The 21,095-nt window shown below is 40.1% G+C and overlaps 1 protein-coding gene across 2 annotated transcripts in view; it reads left to right on the top strand.

Annotated features, from left to right (window-relative positions):
• Positions 1-21,095, top strand: part of LOC115224247 (DNA topoisomerase 3-alpha) — a 70,200-nt gene that overhangs the window by 45,278 nt on the left and 3,827 nt on the right. For both annotated transcript variants that reach the window (XM_029795050.2, XM_036513371.1), the window contains 6 exons: positions 1,527-1,626; positions 2,987-3,060; positions 7,119-7,177; positions 10,481-10,816; positions 15,678-15,762; positions 17,871-17,975. In XM_029795050.2, coding sequence (XP_029650910.1) covers positions 1,527-1,626; positions 2,987-3,060; positions 7,119-7,177; positions 10,481-10,816; positions 15,678-15,762; positions 17,871-17,975 — 759 coding nt within the window. The remainder of the gene's footprint in view (positions 1-1,526; positions 1,627-2,986; positions 3,061-7,118; positions 7,178-10,480; positions 10,817-15,677; positions 15,763-17,870; positions 17,976-21,095) is intronic.

Below are 21,095 nucleotides of genomic sequence, written 5' to 3'. Positions count from 1 at the left end.
TGCTGAACAGCTAAGTTATGGCTATGTAAACAAATCAACACAGGTTGTCAAGTGGTACTGGGTGACCAGCACAAATACAAACACACACATGATGGGCTTCTTTCAGTTTCCATCTACCAAGTCTACTCAAGATCAGGCCCAGCTGTAGCAACTATTACTGCTATAATTGCTACTCTCTGAGGCCTCTGTGTGTCATTGAGTTAACCCTTTAAACTGGTCATATCAGGCCCAAAAATATTTTGTCTGTTTTATGTACAAACTGGCCAGATCTGGCCTCTCACACATACTCTGCAATGTCATTTTAAAATAAACAGTAACATCATTGAAATCTTAAATCTATGAGATAATGCAGGATTGATTCAAACCAATCATCATCGTTTAACGTCCGTTTTCCATACTAGCATGGGTTGGACGGTTTGACCAAGGTCTAGGAAGCCAGGGTGCTGCACCAGGCTCCAGTCTGATCTGGCAGTGTTTCCTCAGCTGGATGCCCTTCCTAACGCCAACAACTCCGTGATTGTAGTGGGTGCTTTTTTCGTCCCACTGGCACAGGTGCCACGGGGGGAGGGGCACTGGCAGCAGCCGCGATCGGTTGGTGCTTTTTACGTGCCTCGACACGGAAGCCAGTCAAGGCAGCGCTGGCACCGGCCACTTTCGGATGGTGCTTTTTACGTCCCACCGGCACAGGTATCACGACTACAATTTCCATTTGATATTTATTTTGTGGTTGGTTAGCAAGCTACTTACCACACAGCCACTCCTGCGGCTATATATATATATAAAATATGAATCAGAGATAAAACCACTATTAGGCAACTCAAACAGTGATAGACATAAACCAATACATAAATAACAAATAATATAAATATAATTAATATAATATATATATAGAAATTTTTTTTTCAAAAAGTATAAAAAGAATGATAAATATCATTAAAATTAGATATATTATAGTTATAATGGTAGGTTTTCCATTTAACCCTAGAAACAAAATCCTTAATATTATTAATAAGTTTCAAAATATATTCTTTCCTAGAGGGTATTGGAATATCCTTCAAAGATGAATTCCAAAATAGCGGTTCCATCTTACCTGTAAGTTCCATAACATACGAAATATATATATATATATGGCCCAGTGGTTAGGGCAGCGGACTCGCGGTCGTAGGATCGCAGTTTCGATTCTTAGACCTGGCGTCGTGAGTATTTATTGAGCGAAAACACCTAAAGCTCCACGAGGGTCTGTCAGTGGGTGGTGGTGAACCCTGCTGTACTCTTTCGCCACAATTTTCTTTCACTCTTTCTTCTGTCGGCCTGCTCACTTAGCCAGCGGGTTGGCGTCATTTGAAGGCTAAAACAATGCGAAGAAGCGCATTGTGACCAGCGATGTGTAGCAACATCTGATAGCCTGGTCAATCACGGTGATATATATATATATATATCACACATACAAACACATAAGCAAACTTATATACACACATCAAACATTGATTCATGCATCAAACATTGATTTCCCATTTTCTTCCTAGTTACTATCTTGGCTGCATTGGTTTCCCAGAGTGCCGAAATGCCATCTGGTTTCCTGATTTTGTTCTCAAAGTTGAAGTTGATGGAACCATTTGTCCACGAGTAAGCTTTTTTTCTCATCAACTTTCTTTTTAAATTTCTATTTATATGCAACTCATTTAACTTGTTTTTTTCTTTTTTTCCTCTAAATTGGTATTGAATGGGTTGAACATATCTTCAAATTTAGAAATACTACTCTAAAATGTGTTGTTGTTGTTGTTGTTGTAGTAGTAGTAGTAGTAGTAGTAGTAGTAGTAGTAGTAGTAGTAGTAGTAGTAGAAAGAAGAGGAAGAGGGTGTTGTGCCAGGAGGACCGTTAGCATTCCAGGCAAAATGCTTTTTACATTCTGAGCTCAAATTCTTCTGTGGCCGACTTTGCCTTCATCGTTTTGGAGTCGATGAAATAAGTACCTATTTCTTTATTGCCTACAAGGGGCTAAACGTAGAGGGGACAAACAAGGACAGACATAGGTATTAAGTTGATTACATCGACCCCAGTGCATAACTGGTACTTAATTTATCGACCCCAGTGCATAACTGGTACTTAATTTATCGACCCCGAAAGAATGAAAGGCAAAGTCGACCTTGGCGGAATTTGAACTCACAACGTAACGGCAGACGAAATACCGCTAACCATCTCGCCTGGCGTGCTAACGTTTCTGCCAGCTCGCCGCCTTATAAGTACCAGTTGTGTACTGGGGTCAGTGTAAATGACTAGCTCCCCCCCCCCCGCCCCGCCACCGAAATTGCTGGCCTTGTGCCAAAATTTGAAACCGTTATTATTCACATGCATTATGTATAAGGGGACAAACAGCATTGAGCTGTCAGAATCATTCCTGTGCCAGGCAAAATGCTATTCATCGTTACGTTCTGAGTTCAAATGCTGCCAAGGTTGACTTTGCCGTTTGTCCTTTCAGGGTCAATAAAATAAGAATCAGTGGGGATGGTCAATGTAATTGACTTATGCCCTGCCCTGGAATTGCTGGTCTTGTGCCAAAATTTGAAACCATTATGGCACAAGACCAGCAATTCCAGGGCAGGGCATAAGTCAATTATGGGTGGGTAACATATCCCAGCTGAGCTGCAGCAATTTTTGTCTGGTTCCTAAAGCATCAAGTGCTGAAAATGAACTTTCTTATCTTCCATTTTAAAGGGTTACAAAATTAACACAGGTTATAGGAACATAAACCTTCTTCCACAAAAAGCTTAAACTGTGCTCTAAATGGAGGTTTGGTCAAATCCTATTTTATGGACTCAACCATGTTCTAAAATAAGTCGAAAGGTAAGCTACTATAAATCGGCATGAACTTTCCGGACAACCCAATATAAATTTCTTCTAACAAAATGTGGTTTGTTCTCGAACTCCTGGTTTTTATTTATTGATTGATTGATTGATTGATTTATTTGTTTCTATCTTTACACAGTGCCAACCCGGTCCGGTCCATTTGTTGCGGTTCAAATTCCGACCAGGCTACGTACCACCCATGATACCAACAGAGTAAATATCGTTAGCAGTTTTTCATTTCTACACTACTCCTACTCAATATTCTCTCTGAACCCACCCGTCTCTTTTTCTCTCTTACTCTCTCCTCTTTCTCACTCTATTTCTGTCTGTCTCTCTCTCTCTCTCACCCCTACATACAGACACAAAAACTGTAAATGAAGACTTCTGCTCAAAATGTCAAACTTGCTCCTCATAGCAAATTGTTTTATCTTTTAAATCCTTGGTCTCCTTAAATTGCTCCTTTAATGGCTCTACCTAACTATCTTCCTATTTACATCCCTACCTGCCTACCTACGAATATCCCTATCTACCTACCTACCTGCCTACATACCTGCCTGTCTACCTATTTACCTACCTACCTACCTATCTGCCTATTTACCTATCTCTCTACCAACCTACCCACCTACCAACTAGCCTATCTATCTACTTTCCTGCATACTTACGTATCTACCTACCACAGTTTCTATCCACCCAAATTCATTGACAATGGCTGTGTTGATCTGCACATCCCTTCCACTCTCTTTCTCTCTCTCTCTCTCTCTCTTTCTATATATATATATATATATATATATATATATATATATATATATATATATATATATATATATATCACCGTCACCGTGACCGACCAGGCTATCAGATGTTGCTACACATCGCTGGTCACAATGCGCTTCGCATTGTTTTAGCCCTCAAATGACGCTAAGTGAGCAGGGCAACAGAAGAAAGAGCGAGAGAAAGTTGTGGCAAAAGAATACAGCAGGGATTGCCACCACCCCTGCTGGAGCCTCGTGGGGCTTTAGGTGTTTTCACTCAATAAACACTCACAACGCGTGGTCCTACACACATATGTATATGTATGAATGTATGTATGTATGTATATATATCTTCATTTAACCTTGTTTTTCCATGCTGGCATGGATTGGATGGGTTGACAGGAGCTGTCAAGTCAGAGAATTACACCGAGCTCTACTGTCAGCTTTGGGTTGGTTTTTATGGCCTTCCCAACACCAAACACTTTACAGAGTATACTGGGTGCTTTTTACATGGCACAAGCAGCAGTCTTAACACCTTAGCATTCAAACTGGTCATGAAACAGAATGTAGCCACAAACAGAGAGACCTTAACCAGTGTGTGTGTGAAAATACCTTAACACCTTAGCATTCAAACTGGTCATATCACACTCAAATACTCCACCTGTTTTATGTTCAAACTGACCAATTTCTCACACCTACACTACAATGTCATTCTAAAAATAAACAACCACATTATTGATACTTCAATGCGATGAGATAATGCAGGATTAATTCAAAACAATGTGGACAAATAAGCGTTGCATTTGACAGAGTTACCTGAGTGCTTCAAGGGCTAAACCAGCCATATCTGGCCCAAATATTCTACCTGTTTTATCGTCAAACTGGCTTCGTACTTACACTACAATGTTATTCTAAAAATAACCGATCACATCATTGAAATCTCAAAGCTATGAGGTAACACATAATTAATTCAAAGCAATCTGATTAAGCAAGCATTACATTTGACAGAGTTACCTGAATGCTAAAGGGTCAATGAAATGTGTTGGTGGAGGGTGCAATAATACATAGCGCTTCCAGAACCCAGTTTTGCTGAAGTGGTTGGGCTTTCTCAAGGACCTCTACATAAGGCGCCACATCTTGAGATTGGCCCTCACTACTTCATCCCATGCCTTCCTAGGTCTTCCTCTTCTGCTAGTTCCATCCACTTGAAATAATTGGCACTTCTTTATACAATTATCCTCATCCATGCGTATCTCATGGCCAAACCATTGTAGTTGTAGTCTTCTCTCTCGCATGCTACATCTGATTCCTCTTATGCCTAACTTTTCTCTCAACACATTTGCTTTCTGTCATACAAGCACATTGATATTATATATCATCCAGCAGAGCATACTTATTTCTTTACTACCTACAAGGGGCCAAACACAGAGAGGGCAAACAAGGACAGATAAACGGATTAAGTCGATTATATCGACCCCAGTGCGTAACTGGTACTTAATTTATCGACCCCGAAAGGATGAAAGGCAAAGTCGACCTTGGTGGAATTTGAACTCAGAACGTAGCGGCAGGACAAAATACCTATTTCTTTATTACCCACATGGGGCTAAACATAGAGGGGACAAACAAGGACAGATAAATGGATTAAGTCGATTATATCGACCCCAGTGCGTAACTGGTACTTAATTTATCGACTCTGAAAGGATGAAAGGCAAAGTCGACCTCGGCAGAATTTGAACTCAGAACGTAGCGGCAGACAAAATACCGCTAAGCATTTCGCCCGGCGTGCTAACGTTTCTGCCAGCTTACCGCCCCTATCCAGCAGAGCATACTAGCTTCACTCCTCTCCAGTCTTTGCTTGTCCTCTGTATTTGTGGCCTAGATTTCACTACCATGACATGTTGCCCTTTTATACACAAACATCATACAATCTACCTTTCACTCAGAGAGAGGCCATTTGTTAACAACGAAGGTAACAGCTCTCTGAATTTTATCCTTTTCTTATTCTAGCAACCATACTTTCAGAACTTCCTCCTCCACTGCTAATTTGGTCACCTTGGTAACAAGCACTATTTACAGCCTCTCAGGGAGCTTTCTGGGCATAAAAAGCACCATCCATTCGTGGCCGTTGCCAGCCTCGTCTGGCCCCCATGCCGGTGGCACGTAAAAGGCACCATCCGATCATGGCTGTTTGCTAGCCTCGCCTGGCCCCCCGTGCCGGTGGCACGTAAAAAGCACCATCCGATCATGGCCGTTTGCCAGCCTCGTCTGGCACGTAAAAAGCACCCACTACACTCACGGAGTGGTTGGCGTTAGGAAGGGCATCCAGCCGTAGAAACATTGCCAGATCAGACTGGACCTGGTGCAGCCTCCTGGCTTCCCAGACCCCAGTTGAACCGTCCAACCCATGCTAGCATGGAAAGCGGACGCTAAATGATGATGATGATGATGATGATATGTCCTTGATGTTTATTTTTCCTGTGCATTGCCCACATACACAAACTACTTTCTCTGTTAATCTACCTGTGTTACCACTGCCACTTACCTGTGTTACCACTGCCACTTCTCTCCAAAGTTTGCATTGGGTGTATGTATATGTGTGTATGTACACACACACACGGCAGTTTTTTCTAGCAGTGACATATGAAATTGTCACCCATAATTATGACCCTAGAATCGATCTATTGCATTTCAATCTCTTTTAGGGTTAGGGTTAGGTTTAGGGGTGGGGGGAAGGGTATCTTTTTTTCTTCACAAATGTAAATAAACCCAATTTGTTTCTTAAACGAGGGACATATTCATATGGCACAGAATGTTTTTTTTTACCTCAATAGACGTCATTGATTGGTTGAAATTGCAGAAATTGAAGAAAAAAAACCAACAAATATCTTACAAACTATAGAATTTTCTCAATAAAGCCAAGAGAAAAAGAAGTTTCTTAAACACATTCTACCAGTATACAAAGTTTAAAATTTTTTAGTTACATAGAAATTATGTTAAAAATTGCCGTTCAAACCGAAAAGATCCACACACACACTCACGACATACTACATGACAGTTTCCTATGCTCTGCGGTTTACCATGCTGTCCTTGTTTATTTGCTTCACTATCTCACAGTTTTACACACATGGCCTCATCAGTACTCTCTTTTACTTGTTTCAGTCATTTGACTGCGGCCATGCTGGAGCACCGCCTTTAGTCGAGCAAATCAACCCCAGGACTTATTTTTTTGTAAGCCTACTACTTATTCTATCGGTCCCTTTTGCCGAACTGCTAAGTTATGGGGACATAAGCACACCAGCATCGGTTGTTAAACGATGTTGGGGGGGACAAACACAGACACACAAATATATACACTCACACACACACACACACACACATATATACGATGGGCTTCTTTCAGTTTCTGGCTACCAAATCCACTCACAAGGCTTTGGTTGGTCCGAGGCTATAATAGAAGACACCTGCCCAAGGTGCCACGCAGTAGTTTAACAGTTTTTCCCATTTTTCTATTTTCTGTAGGTACGTCGGATGTATTGGAGGCTGTGATACTTTTCTGATGGAAGCTTTAGACATTCATTGTAAGTTCTATTCTCTGTTCATTATCCTTAATCCTTTAAGACCCAAATTAATCTGTCAAATGTAATTCTTTTATTTGTTTCAGTCATTTGACTGCGGCCATGCTGGAGCACCGCCTTTAATCGAGCAACTCGACCCCGGGACTTATTCTTTGTAAGCCCAGTACTTATTCTATCGGTCTGTTTTGCCGAACCGCTAAGTGACGGGGACATAAACACACCAGCATCGGTTTCATCACATCCAATAATCCCTGTCTACATAGATCCCTGTGTCATCATCATCATCGTCAATGTTGTTTCAACGTCCCCTTTTCCATACTTGCATGGGTCAGAAGGAATTTGTTGAGGTGGAATTTCTACAGCTGGGTGCCCTTCCTGTTGACAACCTCTACCTATTTCCAAGTAAGGTGAATATTTCCTTATGACCTGACATGTTTTCATGGAAGATTGGAAAGGAAAAACACCACTTGCATTATGGTGACACACCTTTACAACTATCACATGACTGGCTTCTTTTAATTTCCATCTACTAAATCCACCCACAAAACTTTGGGCAGCCTGGGGCTGTAGTAGAAGTCCCTTATCTGAAGTGTCACGCAGCAAGACTGAACCCAGAACCATGTGGTCTCTCTCTAATTTTCCTTAACACAATATGGCTCTGTAGCTTTTTTTTATATTCTACTAGCAGTATCGCCCGGCGTTGCTCGGGTTTGTAAGGGAAATAACTATATAAGCATTTTTAGAGAGTTATAGCCAAAAAATAGAAAAAAAATGCATTAAAAATGGAAAAGAAAATGATGGTAAATTTTTTTTTAAATCGCTGACTCATCGTAGACATTTTTAGAAAAAATGCATTAAAATGGAAAAAAATTATGGTAAATTTTTTTTTAAATCGTAGACTCATCGTAGACGCGCGCTAATACCCAGAAGGGCTCGATATGAATCACGACTATAAGATACCCGCTTTTGGTTAAACTGCACCGCAAAATGTGGGAATATTTAGGAATCTAAATCGTAGGAGACAGACACACAACTTCACTTTTATATATAAAGATGTTTCGTGTGGTTCAAACAAGTAACCTGTTATATTTCTAATCAAAAATTAATCTTTTGGACATAAAAATGCTATCATATAAGAATGCCTGCTCTCTTGTAATTAACCTTGTATTATTCATTCGTTGTAGGAAATAAATTCCAAGTGTTAAGCACAAAGGATAGTGATATCCAGTCTTAACCCCTTAAGGGATCGATTATTTTGACATGGCGTTTCATTTCAGAGCATATTTTTTAATTTCCTTTTTTAATTATATACACTGTGTTAATTACAAAACAGATTTTTTTTTATCTTGTTTCTTTTATCTTTTATTATCGAAATTAAAATGTACTTTTACTTATTTGGATTTAAACGAGTTAACTCTAACATTGAAAAAAATACATATAACTTAACCATTTTTGATTTATTTATAAGATGTATTGCTTTTAAATCAAAGAAAATTTTTTTTTTTAAATGAGATAGTTTATTTAGAATGATAATTTTTAAAACAAGGAGTTACACACAAAGTTATCTTGCAGACATCACACATGTATCTGCTTTCTCTTCGAATCGGACGAGCAATTGATTTCGTGCCATGCACGTGCATCTATCTGATTATCTTCTTTGTCGTCTTCTGAAAAATTGTCAGAGTCTGAACTAGACGTGTCTAATTCATCCCCAGAGCTTTCCAGATTGTGAAATAAAAAAATCTCTTTCGTGATCACTGAATATATCTTCATCCATTTTGAGAAAAAAAAAATGCGTAATTAATTCTCTTATTTGTATAAATAATTAAGAATCAAAACAAGACGGTTCTAAAATGACATCAACCTCCTCCTGAATGTGAGAATGCACTGAAGTAAAAGTTCAAAACTCAGGCGCATAAATTCTTTGAAATGGCACCAGGAGTGGCTGTGTGGTAAGTAGCTTGCTAACCAACCACATGGTTCCGGGTTCAGTCCCACTGCGTGGCACCTTGGGCAAGTGTCTTCTGCTATAGCCCCGGGCTGACCAATGCCTTGTGAGTGGATTTGGTAGACGGAAACTGAAAGAAGCCTGTCGTATATATGTATATATATATATATATATATATATGTGTGTGTGTGTGTGCGTTTGTGTTTGTCTACCTAGCATTGCTTGACAACCGATGCTGGCGTGTTTACGTCCCCGTCACTTAGCAGTTCGGCAAAAGAGACCGATAGAGTAAGTACTGGGCTTACAAAGAATAAGTCTCGGGGTCGATTTGCTCGACTAAAGGCGGTGCTCCAGCATGGCCGCAGTCAAATGACTGAAACAAGTAAATGAGTAAAGAGAGAGAGAATATGTGCTGCCAGGCGTACAACAATGCGAGTAAATTCGTGATTGCTCAAAAATGAAACAACCCAAAACAAAGAAACTCGTTTGAGTGCTAAAATTAAAAGTTAATTTTGACTGAGTATACTCGTCTGGTTCTAAAAAGATACATTTGGCGATGCACGAGTAAACTCGGGATAATCCATTAACCCTTTAGTGTTCGCATTATTCTGCCAAAATTAATGCTTCTTCATCCACATTGTTTTGAACTAATCATGCATCATCTTGTAGTTATGAGATTTTGATGAGGTAGCTATTAATTTTTAAGACGATATTGTAGGGTTGGTGTGAGAGACCAGATCTGACCAGTTTGGACATAAAAGAGGCAGAATACTTTTGGTCGGATATGGATCAGAATGGAAATCGATCAATGGAAATTGCAGATGTGTTACCAGTGCTGGTGGCATGTAAGAGAACCTTCCGTTTCGCAACCGTTGCCAGCACTGCCCCGTTTCGTGTCCGTTGCCAGCCTCGCCTGGCCCTCGTGTCGGTGGCACATAAAAAGCACCATCCGTTCGTGGCCGTTTGCCAGCTCTGTCTGGCACCTGTGCGGGTGGCACGTAAAAAGCACCCACTACACTCACGGAGTGGTTGGCGTTAGGAAGGGCATCCAGCCGTAGAAACACTGCCAGATTTGACTGGGCCTGATGAAGCCTTCTGGCCTCACAGACCCCAGTAGAACCGTCTAACCCATGCTAGCATGGAAAACGGACGCTAAACGACGATGATGATGATGATGGCCAGTTTAAATGCTAAAGGGTTAAGGGGTTAATCTCTTCTGTTAGTGTCCTGTTATTATCCACACTTCACTTCTATACCACAGAACAGTTCAAATGTTTATCTCTTGTAGTGTTTCTGTTATTGTCCACACCTCACAGTAGAACTTTTTCAATGTTTGAAATAATTCTAATTTCTTTCAGCTTCCCAAAACCGTCAAACGTCATCTTCACTCAACAATAGAACCCCTTCGACACATGGTGACAGTGGCTATGGAAGTGAAGGGTCCAACAACTCCTTAGGGAACAACCGAAATTCATTTCAGTCACAAAGAACAAACAGGAACATAACTAGTGGCAGCTGGCAGTCAAAGAGAGGTGAACCCCAGATGAAGAAGCCTGGCATGTTGAATGTACAATCTCGACCTAGAACAGCCTTGAATAATAGAGATGGGGACCGGTCTGATGCCACGACTATTGTTTGTGGCTGTAATGTAGATGCTATCTTATTGACCGTACGCAAAGAGGGACCTAATACAGGTAATTATTGGTCAAAGTTGGTCTGTATTTTCTTCTCATTTTCAAAATTTAAAAATAGTTGTCTACAATATTTTCTGGCATTATTACACATTATTACATGTTTACACTAAATATTATATTGTCTTGTATGCTGGAAAAGATGTTTTATATGACAGTTTGAAAGTGTTTAGTTACAAAAAATTATTTTAAAAATCTGTAGGTCAAAAGGTAAAGATTCATAATGTTTACATTTATATGTGTATGAAATACATGCTACATTGATTATTGGTAAAAAGAAATATTTCCTTTGGTTTTCCTTATTCTTGCATGTGGTTATTGAGAACAGCATTTCAGTTCATATTCTCTCTTGATCTCAAAGAGCAAGGCCAGGGATTGAACTTGTAATCATCATCATCATTGTCATCGTTTTAATGTCCACTTTTCTATGCTTGCTTGGATCAGATGGAATATGTTAAGGCAGATTTTGTTTTGCCAGATGCCCTTCTTGTTGTTAATCCTCCCGTATGGCCAGACATGTTTTCACAGAAGATTGGAAACAAAGAACGCTGCTTACATAAAGGTGGTACTCATAACCAGCGGTGAGCTGGCAGAACCGTTAGCGCGCTGGGCGAAATGCTTAGCGGTATTTCGTCTGTCGTTACGTTCTGAGTTCAGATTCCGCCGAGGTCGACTTTGCCTTTCATCCTTTCAGGGTCGATTAAATAAGTACCAGTTACGCACTGGAGTCGATGTAATCGACTTAATCCGTTTGTCTGTCCTTGTTTGTCCCCTCTGTGTTTAGCCCCTTGTGGGTAATAAAGAAATAGGTACTCATAACCAACTATCACACCATGTAAAAAACACAAACACACACACACATATGATGAGCTTCTTTTCGTTTTTGTCTGCCAAATCCACTTACAAGTTGGTCTGGGGCTGTAGTAGAAGGCACTTCTCCAAGGTACCATGCAGCGGGACTGAACCTGAAACCATGTGGTTGGGAAGCAAGCTCACAGTCGCCAAATATGTGGAATGTTTATTATGTCAGTGTATTTATTAAGACCCAGTTTCAGGTTGTTTCTTTTAAAATGCAACAATTTTTTATGGAACCAGTATACTAGTGTGTGTGTGTGTGTGTGTGTTTGTGTGTGTGTGTTTGTGTGGTGTGTGTGTGTGTGTGTGTGTGCAGCCCTGCGCACGTGCGCGTTTATGTACGCTTATCATCATGTAAACGAAATTATTGTATCAAACAAAAAGGCGGCGAGCTGGCAGAAACGTTAGCACCGGGCGAAATGCGTAGCCATATTTCGTCTGCCATTACATTCCGAGTTCAAATCCGCCGAGGTCGACTTTGCCTTTCATCCTTTCGGGGTCGATAAATTAAGTACCAGTTACGCACTGGAGTCGATGTAGTTGACTTAATCCCTTTGTCTGTCCTTGTTTGTCCCCTCTGTGTTTAGCCCCTTCTGGGTAGTAAAGAAATATATTGTATCAAACAATGCTGTCTGGCTTCCGTGCTGGTGGGCATGTAAAAAGCACCATTTGAGCGGGATCGTTACCAGCGTCACCTCACTGGCACTTGTGCCAGTGGCTCGTGAACAAAGCATTCGAGCAAGGTCGGAGTCAGTGCCACTGGACTGACTCCTGTGCAGGTGGCATGTAAAAAATACCATTTGAGTGTGGTCGTTGCCAGTACCGCTTAACTGGCCCTCGTGCCTGTGGCATGTAAAAGCACCCACTACACTCTCGGAGTGGTTGGCGTTAGGAAGGGCATCCAGCTGTAGAAACTCTGCCAGATCAGACTGGAGCCTGGTGCAGCCATCAGGTTCACCAGACCTCAGTCAAATCGTCCAACCCATGCCAGCATGGAAAGCAGACGTTAAACGATGATGATGATGAATGCTTTGTGATATTTAGTTTAGATTGAGTTATGTCCCTTCTTGCTGTGGATGACTTGATTTTTGGCTCTTGCGTCGTTGCGATTTGCCTTGGTTGTTTCAGAAACATTTCCATCCATCCATCTCTTCTGCTCACTATTCCTGGAAGTGTCTTGGGAGTAGAGTACTCTGGCACTTCCTCCATAGGGTCCTATCAGAAGGAGCCTTATTGCTGGCTGTGCTAGTATCAAGTAGAGACTTTAACCCTTTCATTACTGAATATATTTTGAGATGCTCTGTGTTTCTTTCAATTATTTAAAATATATCAAAGAATTTAGTAAAATAACTTAGTTATCATTCAGCTAGTGTTAGGAACATAAATTGTGACTAAGGTTTGGTGGAAGATTTTAATTCAAAACTTATGAAAACAAGACATTTGTACCCAGAGCCAGAGGCAGTTTCAGCTGGGTTGGTATTGAAAGGGTTAAGAATTGTTTCTCTATTATATATTTTAACTTTTTTGTTGCCATATTTCTGTTGAGATGCTCTGTGTTTCTTTCAATTAATTTTAAATATAACAAAGAATTTAGTAAAATAACTTAGTTATCATTCAGCTAGTGTTAGGAACATAAATTGTGACTAAGGTTTGGTGGAAGATTTTAATTCAAAACTTATGAAAACAAGACATTTGTACTACAGAACCAGAGCCGGTTTCAGCCGGGTTGGTAACAAAAGGGTTAAGATATTCATTGAACGGATCCCCTCTACCTAAGATTTGCACGTGTCCCTTGTTAATTTGTGCAGTGGACGATGGATATTGCAGTCTTTGGTGGTTGGTGGTCTTGTTTACGGCAGACACCAAGCTGACTTTTGTATTTGATCCATAGACTCAGAAACGTATCTGCATTTTAACCCTTTAGCGTTTAAACCAGCCATATCCAGTTCTGTTTTAATAATAATAATAATAAAACATTGTGTACAGTGCTCAGGTGCACTACAACTCATCTAAAATGTATGTATAGTACATAGGGTAATGTACAAGTGTCAGGAAAAGAACAGTGCATGAGTCATGACATACACATATGTGTATGAGTATATAATCAGGTGTAGTTTCGGCGGATTTCGGAAAGCATGAGGGCCTTAAAGGATGCAGTGTCATGGCAGTCAACAACTGACGCAGGCAGTTTGTTCCATGCTTCAGCAACTCTGAGCGTGAAAAAATGTTTCCGAAAGTCATGGGAGCTGTGCTGTTTTCTGACTTTGTAGGCATGTCCACGTGTGTTGGACACATGGAGATCAAAAAGGTGTTCAGTGTTGTTGTTGGTGAGGTGGTTGATAACTTTGTGGGTGTTTACCAAGTCCATCGCCAGACGCCGGAGCTTCAGTGAAGTTTGTGTACAAACTGCCCAGATCTGGTAGTTCATACAAATGTCATTCAAAATTTCGAAGCTGCAAGATAATGTAGGATTAATTCAAAATAATGTGAATGCATAAGTATTGCATTTAATAGAATTATCTGAATGTTCTGGAAGGCTGTGAGCTGGCAGAACCGTTAGCATGCCGGGCGAAATGCTTAGCGGTATTTCGTCTGTCTTTACGTTCTGAGTTCAAATTCCGCCGAGGTCGACTTTGCCTTTCATCCTTTCGGGGTTGATAAATTAAGTAGCAGTTATGCACTGGGGTCGATGTAATCGACTTAATCCGTTTGTCTGTCCCTGTTTGTCCCCTCTGTGTTTAGCCCCTTGTGGGTAGTAAAGAAATAGGTATTTCGTCTGCCATTACGTTCTGAGTTCAAATTCTGCCGAGGTCGACTTTGCCTTTCATCCTTTCGGGGTTGATAAATTAAGTAGCAGTTATGCACTGGGGTCGATGTAATCGACTTAATCCGTTTGTCTGTCCCTGTTTGTCCCCTCTGTGTTTAGCCCCTTGTGGGTAGTAAAGAAATAGGTATTTCGTCTGCCATTACGTTCTGAGTTCAAATTCTGCCGAGGTCGACTTTGCCTTTCATCCTTTCGGGGTTGATAAATTAAGTAGCAGTTATGCACTGGGGTCGATGTAATCGACTTAATCCGTTTGTCTGTCCCTGTTTGTCCCCTCTGTGTTTAGCCCCTTGTGGGTAGTAAAGAAATAGGTATTTCGTCTGCCATTACGTTCTGAGTTCAAATTCTGCCGAGGTCGACTTTGCCTTTCATCCTTTCGGGGTTGATAAATTAAGTACCAGTTATGCACTGGGGTCGATGTAATCGACTTAATCCATTTGTCTGTCCCTGTTTGTCCCCTCTGTGTTTAGCCCCTTGTGGGCAATAAAGAAATAGGAATTATTTGAATGCTCAAGGGTTAAAGTAGTTCCATCTTCCTTGACCATTTTTACCACTGTTACCCACTTGTTGATGATGATGACGATGATGATGGTGACGATGATAAAATTACCTCAAGGTGAGCTGGCAGAATCGTAAGCACACTGGGCAGAATTCTTTGTGGCATTTTCGTCTGTCTTTATGTTCTGAGTTCAAATCCCACCACAGTCCACTTTACCTTTCATCCTTTTGAGGTTGATTAAGTAGCAGGTGAACACTGGGATCAATCTAACTGACTTACTCCCACCCCCGACATTGCTGGCCTTGTGTCAAAATTTGAAACTGTTGGCACATAAAAAGCACCATCCGATCATGGCCGTTGCTAGCCTCGTCTGGCACCTGTGCCAGTGGTATATAAAAAGCACCCGCTACACTCATGTAGTGGTTGGCGTTAGGAAGGGCATCCAGCCGTAGAAACATTGCCAAATCAGACTGGGCCTGGTGCAGCCTTCTGGCTTCCCAGACCTCAGTTGAACCGTCCAACCCATGCCAGCATGGAAAGCGGACGCTAAACGATGATGATAATGATGATGATGAATTGGCTGATGTTATTTTAGTTTGTTTTTATTTCCTTTAGTCTTAATTAAGCAATTAACAACATTGTACTTTTAGTTGATTTAATTGCAATACCTCTGATTGTTATTTCAGGTCGACAGTTTTATAAATGCAACAGCAACACCTGTGATTTCTTCCTGTGGGCTGATCAAAACTCAAGTTCCACCACTTCAAGCAGGTGAGACAACTTTGTTATTGCTGCTATCCTAATGCTACCAATCAACTTAATTAGCCACCATTATCACCTGAATTATTACAAGCCTCCACTTCTATCTCTCTCAATATATACTCAAACCATCCAATCCATGCCAGTATGGAAAGCGGACGTTAAACGATGATGATGAATATATATATACATACATATATACATACATACTCTTTACTCTTTCTCTTTTACTCTTTTACTTGTTTCAGTCATTTGACTGCGGCCATGCTGGAGCACCGCCTTTAGTCGAGCAACTCGACCCTGGGACTTATTCTTTGTAAGCTCAGTACTTATTCTATCGGTCTGTTTTGCCGAACCGCTAAGTGATGGGGACATAAACACACCAGCATCGGTTGTCAAGCAATGCTATGGGGACAAACACAGACACACAAACATACACGCACACATATATATACACATACACACACAATGGGCTTCTTTCAGTTTCCGTCTACCAAATCCACTCACAAGGCTTTGGTCGGCCCGGGGCTATAGCAGAAGACACTTGCCGAAGGTGCCACACAGTGGGACTGGACCCGGAACCATGTGGTTGGTAAGCAAGCTACTTACCACACAGCCACTCCTGCGCCTATATATCTATCTATAACAATAATATTGAACACACATACATTAGGTATGTGTTTTCGCAGTTTGTGGGCAGGCTGCAAGTGTAGGCGTAAGAGAATATATTCTCCTGAATTCACCTTGTGTTTAAAACACCCAGACGTCATAGACAAGTGAGAAAACTTGTATCAGGTCCCATTACAGGAGTAATAGATGTTAATGCTTTGTTGTCTTTGTGATGTGTCAATACCTGTGTGTCTGGAACAAGGCCAGGTGTAAGCTAAATCGCTGTCTATGACTATATGCAAAATGGTGTAAGAACCATCTGCTTGGTATGGCCCAAGGTTTCATACCACTGAAAAAAAAATTGCATGCACAACATGTATACACTTGCATACAGATAGATGCAGTGTGGCATATGTCCAGGCTGGCATGGGTGTGTGATGTAGTTCCAAACCAAGTGGGCTTGGGTTCAGTCCCACTGAGTGGCACCTTGGGCAAGTGTCTTTTATTATAGCCCCTCAGCTGACTAAAGCCTTGTGAATGGATTTGGAAGACAGAAACTGAAGGAAACCTATTGTGTGTGTGTGTGTGTGTGTACCCTTGTCTGGATGTCACATGATAGTTGTAAATGATGATGATGATCATCATCATCGTATGAATGATTCCTTGATTTCCCTCTTCTACAGCTTCCATTAACTTGGGAGTGATCAGCATTTTCATTTGCAGCAGTCATCATCTATATTATCTACGCCTGTCTTCTCTTATTTATATCCAGTTTTTCTCTTAGCTTATTTGTACTCATTTGCATGTGTGTGTGCATGTATTTATATATATATTTATATGTGTATATATATATATATATATATATATATATAATATATATATATATATATATAAACAATTGCAGCGTGGAAGGTGTTTGTAAGCCATTTAAGAAACACACAAAAGTCATTCGATTCACTTCAACATTTAAGTTTAATTTGTCAATTTGAGATGCATCACGGATTTTTGTCAGCGAACAGGTCGCGGTCTTAAAGCAACGAAAATATTTTGACAAATTAAACTTAAATGTTGAAGTGAATCGAACGGCTTTTGTGTGTTTCTTAAATGGCTTACAAACACCTTCCACGCTGCAATTGTTTTCGTTTCAGCACACGATCTCAGATCAAATCACTTGCTATGCAAGTACATCTCCATAGTATATATATATATATATATATATATATATGCGTGTGTGTGTACTGTTGGCGATTTTTTTCCCTCTGTCTTCCCTTCTTTGGATCTTTCCTCCTCCTATGTTTCCGACGAAGAGCTCTGCTCGAAACATTAAACCCTCCCTTCTTTCCTCCTTTCCTGAGCGTCCAATAATACTATATTTGTTCCATGCTCTCGCGTTGTTGTGTTTCCTGTTTGTGTTTTCATGTTTGGATTAACTTTATATAATATATATCTATCTATCTATATATATATATATATATATATATATATGTACTGTCATTTTATCTTTTTTTCAGTTCTTTTCCCTCAAACCCTGGATCGTCAAGACCCCAATACCGTTCATCACACAGTAATGCTTCTGAGCAAACAGTCAGCTGTCAATGTAATTTAGAAGCTAAACAGTTGAGTCTTTTAAGTTCATCTCTCTCTTTCTTTCTCTCTGTATCTATTTATCTATATATATATATATATAGTAATATGTAACGGTAAGATCTAAGGATCAAGGTGTTGGATGTAAGATTTGAGCAGTCCATAGAAGATATTAAAAAACAACTTTCAGGAACAATAGTGGTTTACTGACAGAAAATTTTTGTAAATTTTTGCCAAGTTCGATAAACTGAATAATGTTCATGGTTAGCAACTAGGGTTATTGTGTATATGAATAAAAACGCAAATTTAGGGAATGGAGTAAATCTAATCCAGGCCTGGATTTTATCTCCTCCATTCCCTAAATCTGGGTTTTATATCCTGTCTGATTTCAATAGAAAAAGTAAAAGTAATCTTTAAACATATTTTTGTGCTGTTTCCACTTTTACTTTTCACCCATAACCTTTAATTGGCATGGATTCTTAACCCCTTTTCAACTACACACACACACACACACACACACACACACACGTCTGTCTGTCTGTCTGTCCATCTAAAGTCTCAAATATTCACATATATTAAAACTATCATGCAAAGTTACCTGTCAAAAGACTGGCACTTACAGATTACCTATTTCTTTATTACCCACAAAGGGCTAAACATAGAGGGGACAAACAAGGACAGACATAGGTATTAAGTCGATTACATCGACCCCAGTGCGTAACTGGTACTTTAATTTATCGACCCCGAAAGGATGAAAGGCAAAGTCGACCTCGGCGGAATTTGAACTCAGAACATAACAGCAGACGCAATAACGCAAAGCATTTCGCCCGGCGTGCTAACGTTTCTGCCAGCTCGCTGCCTTTTGATTACCTTTCGGTACTACAGGCTTACTTTGTCTAAGCATGCAGTAATATAGCAGATACTTGCTGCTGATGATGTACAAGTATGCAGAAATCCACTGCTGTTGCTTTTGTTTACTTTTATCATTTCTGTCACTTGTTTCAGTCATAAGACTGTGGCCATGCTGGGGCACCACCTTGAAGACTTTTTAGTCAAATGAATCGAACCCATTACTTGTTTATTTTAAGCCAAGTACTTTTTTTATCAGTTGCTTTTGCTGAACTGCTAAGTTATGGGGGGTGTAAATACACCAATACCAGTTGTCAAGTGGTGGTGAGGGGCAAACACACACAGAAAGTTACATATGCATATATATGCGCAGGAGTGGCTGTGTGGTAAGTAGCTTGTTTACCAACCACATGGTTCTGGGTTCAGTCCCACTGCGTGGCACCTTGGACAAGTGTCTTCTACTATAGCCTTGTGAGTGGATTTGGTAGACGGAAACTGAAAGAAGCCTGTTGTATATATGTATATATATATATATGTGTGTGTGTGTTTGTGTGTCTGTGTTTATCCCCCTAGCATTGCTTGACAACCGATGCTGGTGTGTTTATGTCCCTGTTACTTAGCGGATTGGCAAAAAAGATCGATAGAATAAGTACTGGGCTTACAAAGAATAAGTCCTGGGGCCGATTTGCTCGACTAAAGGCTGTGCTCCAGCATAGGTGCAGTTGGATGACTGAAACAAGTAAAAAAAAGAAAAAAAGATATATATATATATATATATGTAATTTTTTGGACTAATGTGTATATGTCAATTAGTGAGTTGAGTAAAGCACATTCACAGTTTGGGCTATCTGGTGTCATCAATGGTTGGGGTATATTTCCTCTGGATCTATTTCTGGAATTACGCAGTGTTAGTTGAGATAATAATAACTGACGAAGGAAATGGAAGACATATCTTTATTCAGTACAGTAAAGACTATTGTCAAATCTATCTTTTGTTTCCTTCATCAGTTATTATATATATAATATATATCTTTAGGCGCAGGAGTGGCTGTGTGGTAAGTAGCTTGCTTACCAATCACATCGTCATGGGTTCAGTCCCACTACGTGACACCTTGGGCAAGTGTCTTCTACTATAATCTCGGGCCGACCAAAGCCTTGTGAGTGGATTTGATAGACGGAAACTGAAAGAAGCTCGTCGTATATATATGTGTCTGTGTCTGTGTTTGTCCCCCAACATCGCTTGACAACCAATGCTGGTGTGTTTATGTCCCAGTAACTTAGCAGTTTGGCAAAAAGAGCGATAGAATAAGTACTAGGCTTACAAAGAATAAGCTCTGGGGTCGATTTGCTCGACTAAAGGCTGTGCTCCAGCATGGGTGCAGTTGATTGACTGAAACAAGTAAAAAGAAAAAAGAAAAGAATATATATATATATATATATAGGCGCAGGAGTGGCTGTGTGGTAAGTAGCTTGCTAACCAACCACATGGTTCCGGGTTCAGTCCCACTGCGTGGCATCTTGGGCAAGTGTCTTCTGCTATAGCCCTGGGCCGACCAATGCCTTGTGAGTGGATTTGGTAGACGGAAACTGAAAGAAGCCTGTCGTATATATGTATATATATATATATGTGTGTCTGTGTTTGTTCCCCTAGCATTGCTTGACAACAGATGCTGGTGTGTTTATGTCCCCTTTACTTAGCGGTTCGGCAAAAGGGACTGATAGAATAAGTACTGGGCTTACAAAAGGATAAGTCTCGGGGTCGAGTTGCTCGATTAAAGGCGGTGCTCCAGCGTGGCTGCAGTCAAATGACTGAAACAAGTAAAAGAGTTAAAGAGATATCAAAATCTCAAAGTTACTGGATAATTCATGATTAAGTCAAAACAATGTGGATAAATACGCATTAAATATGGCAGAATATTTTGAATGCTGAGAAGTTAATGCTACATGTTAAGCCTTGGTCTTCAAAACAATTAACTATAGACTTACCGTATTTTAACGTGTAGAAGGAATCCTTTTTTTGTCAAAAATTAGGTTTAAAAAATATGGTAGTTTTTTTTATATATGGATAGTGTTATAATCCCTTACAAAACCTTTTTTCCAAATTTTAAGCCCCCAAAATTAGGGGGTTCTTTATACACGTTAAAATACAGTAATTAAAATCACTTTAGGTTTATCCACTCTTGTCAAAAATTAGGTTTAAAAAATATGGTAGGTTTTTTTTTATATGTGGATAGTGTTATAATCCCTTACAAAACCTTTTTTCCAAATTTTAAGCCCCCAAAATTAGGGAGTTCCTTATACTT

This window comes from Octopus sinensis, linkage group LG25 (genome assembly GCF_006345805.1).
Source record: "Octopus sinensis linkage group LG25, ASM634580v1, whole genome shotgun sequence".
Taxonomy (NCBI): domain Eukaryota; kingdom Metazoa; phylum Mollusca; class Cephalopoda; order Octopoda; family Octopodidae; genus Octopus; species Octopus sinensis.
The sequence above is the reverse complement of the archived record's forward strand: the minus strand, read 5'-3'. Positions and strand labels throughout refer to the sequence as shown.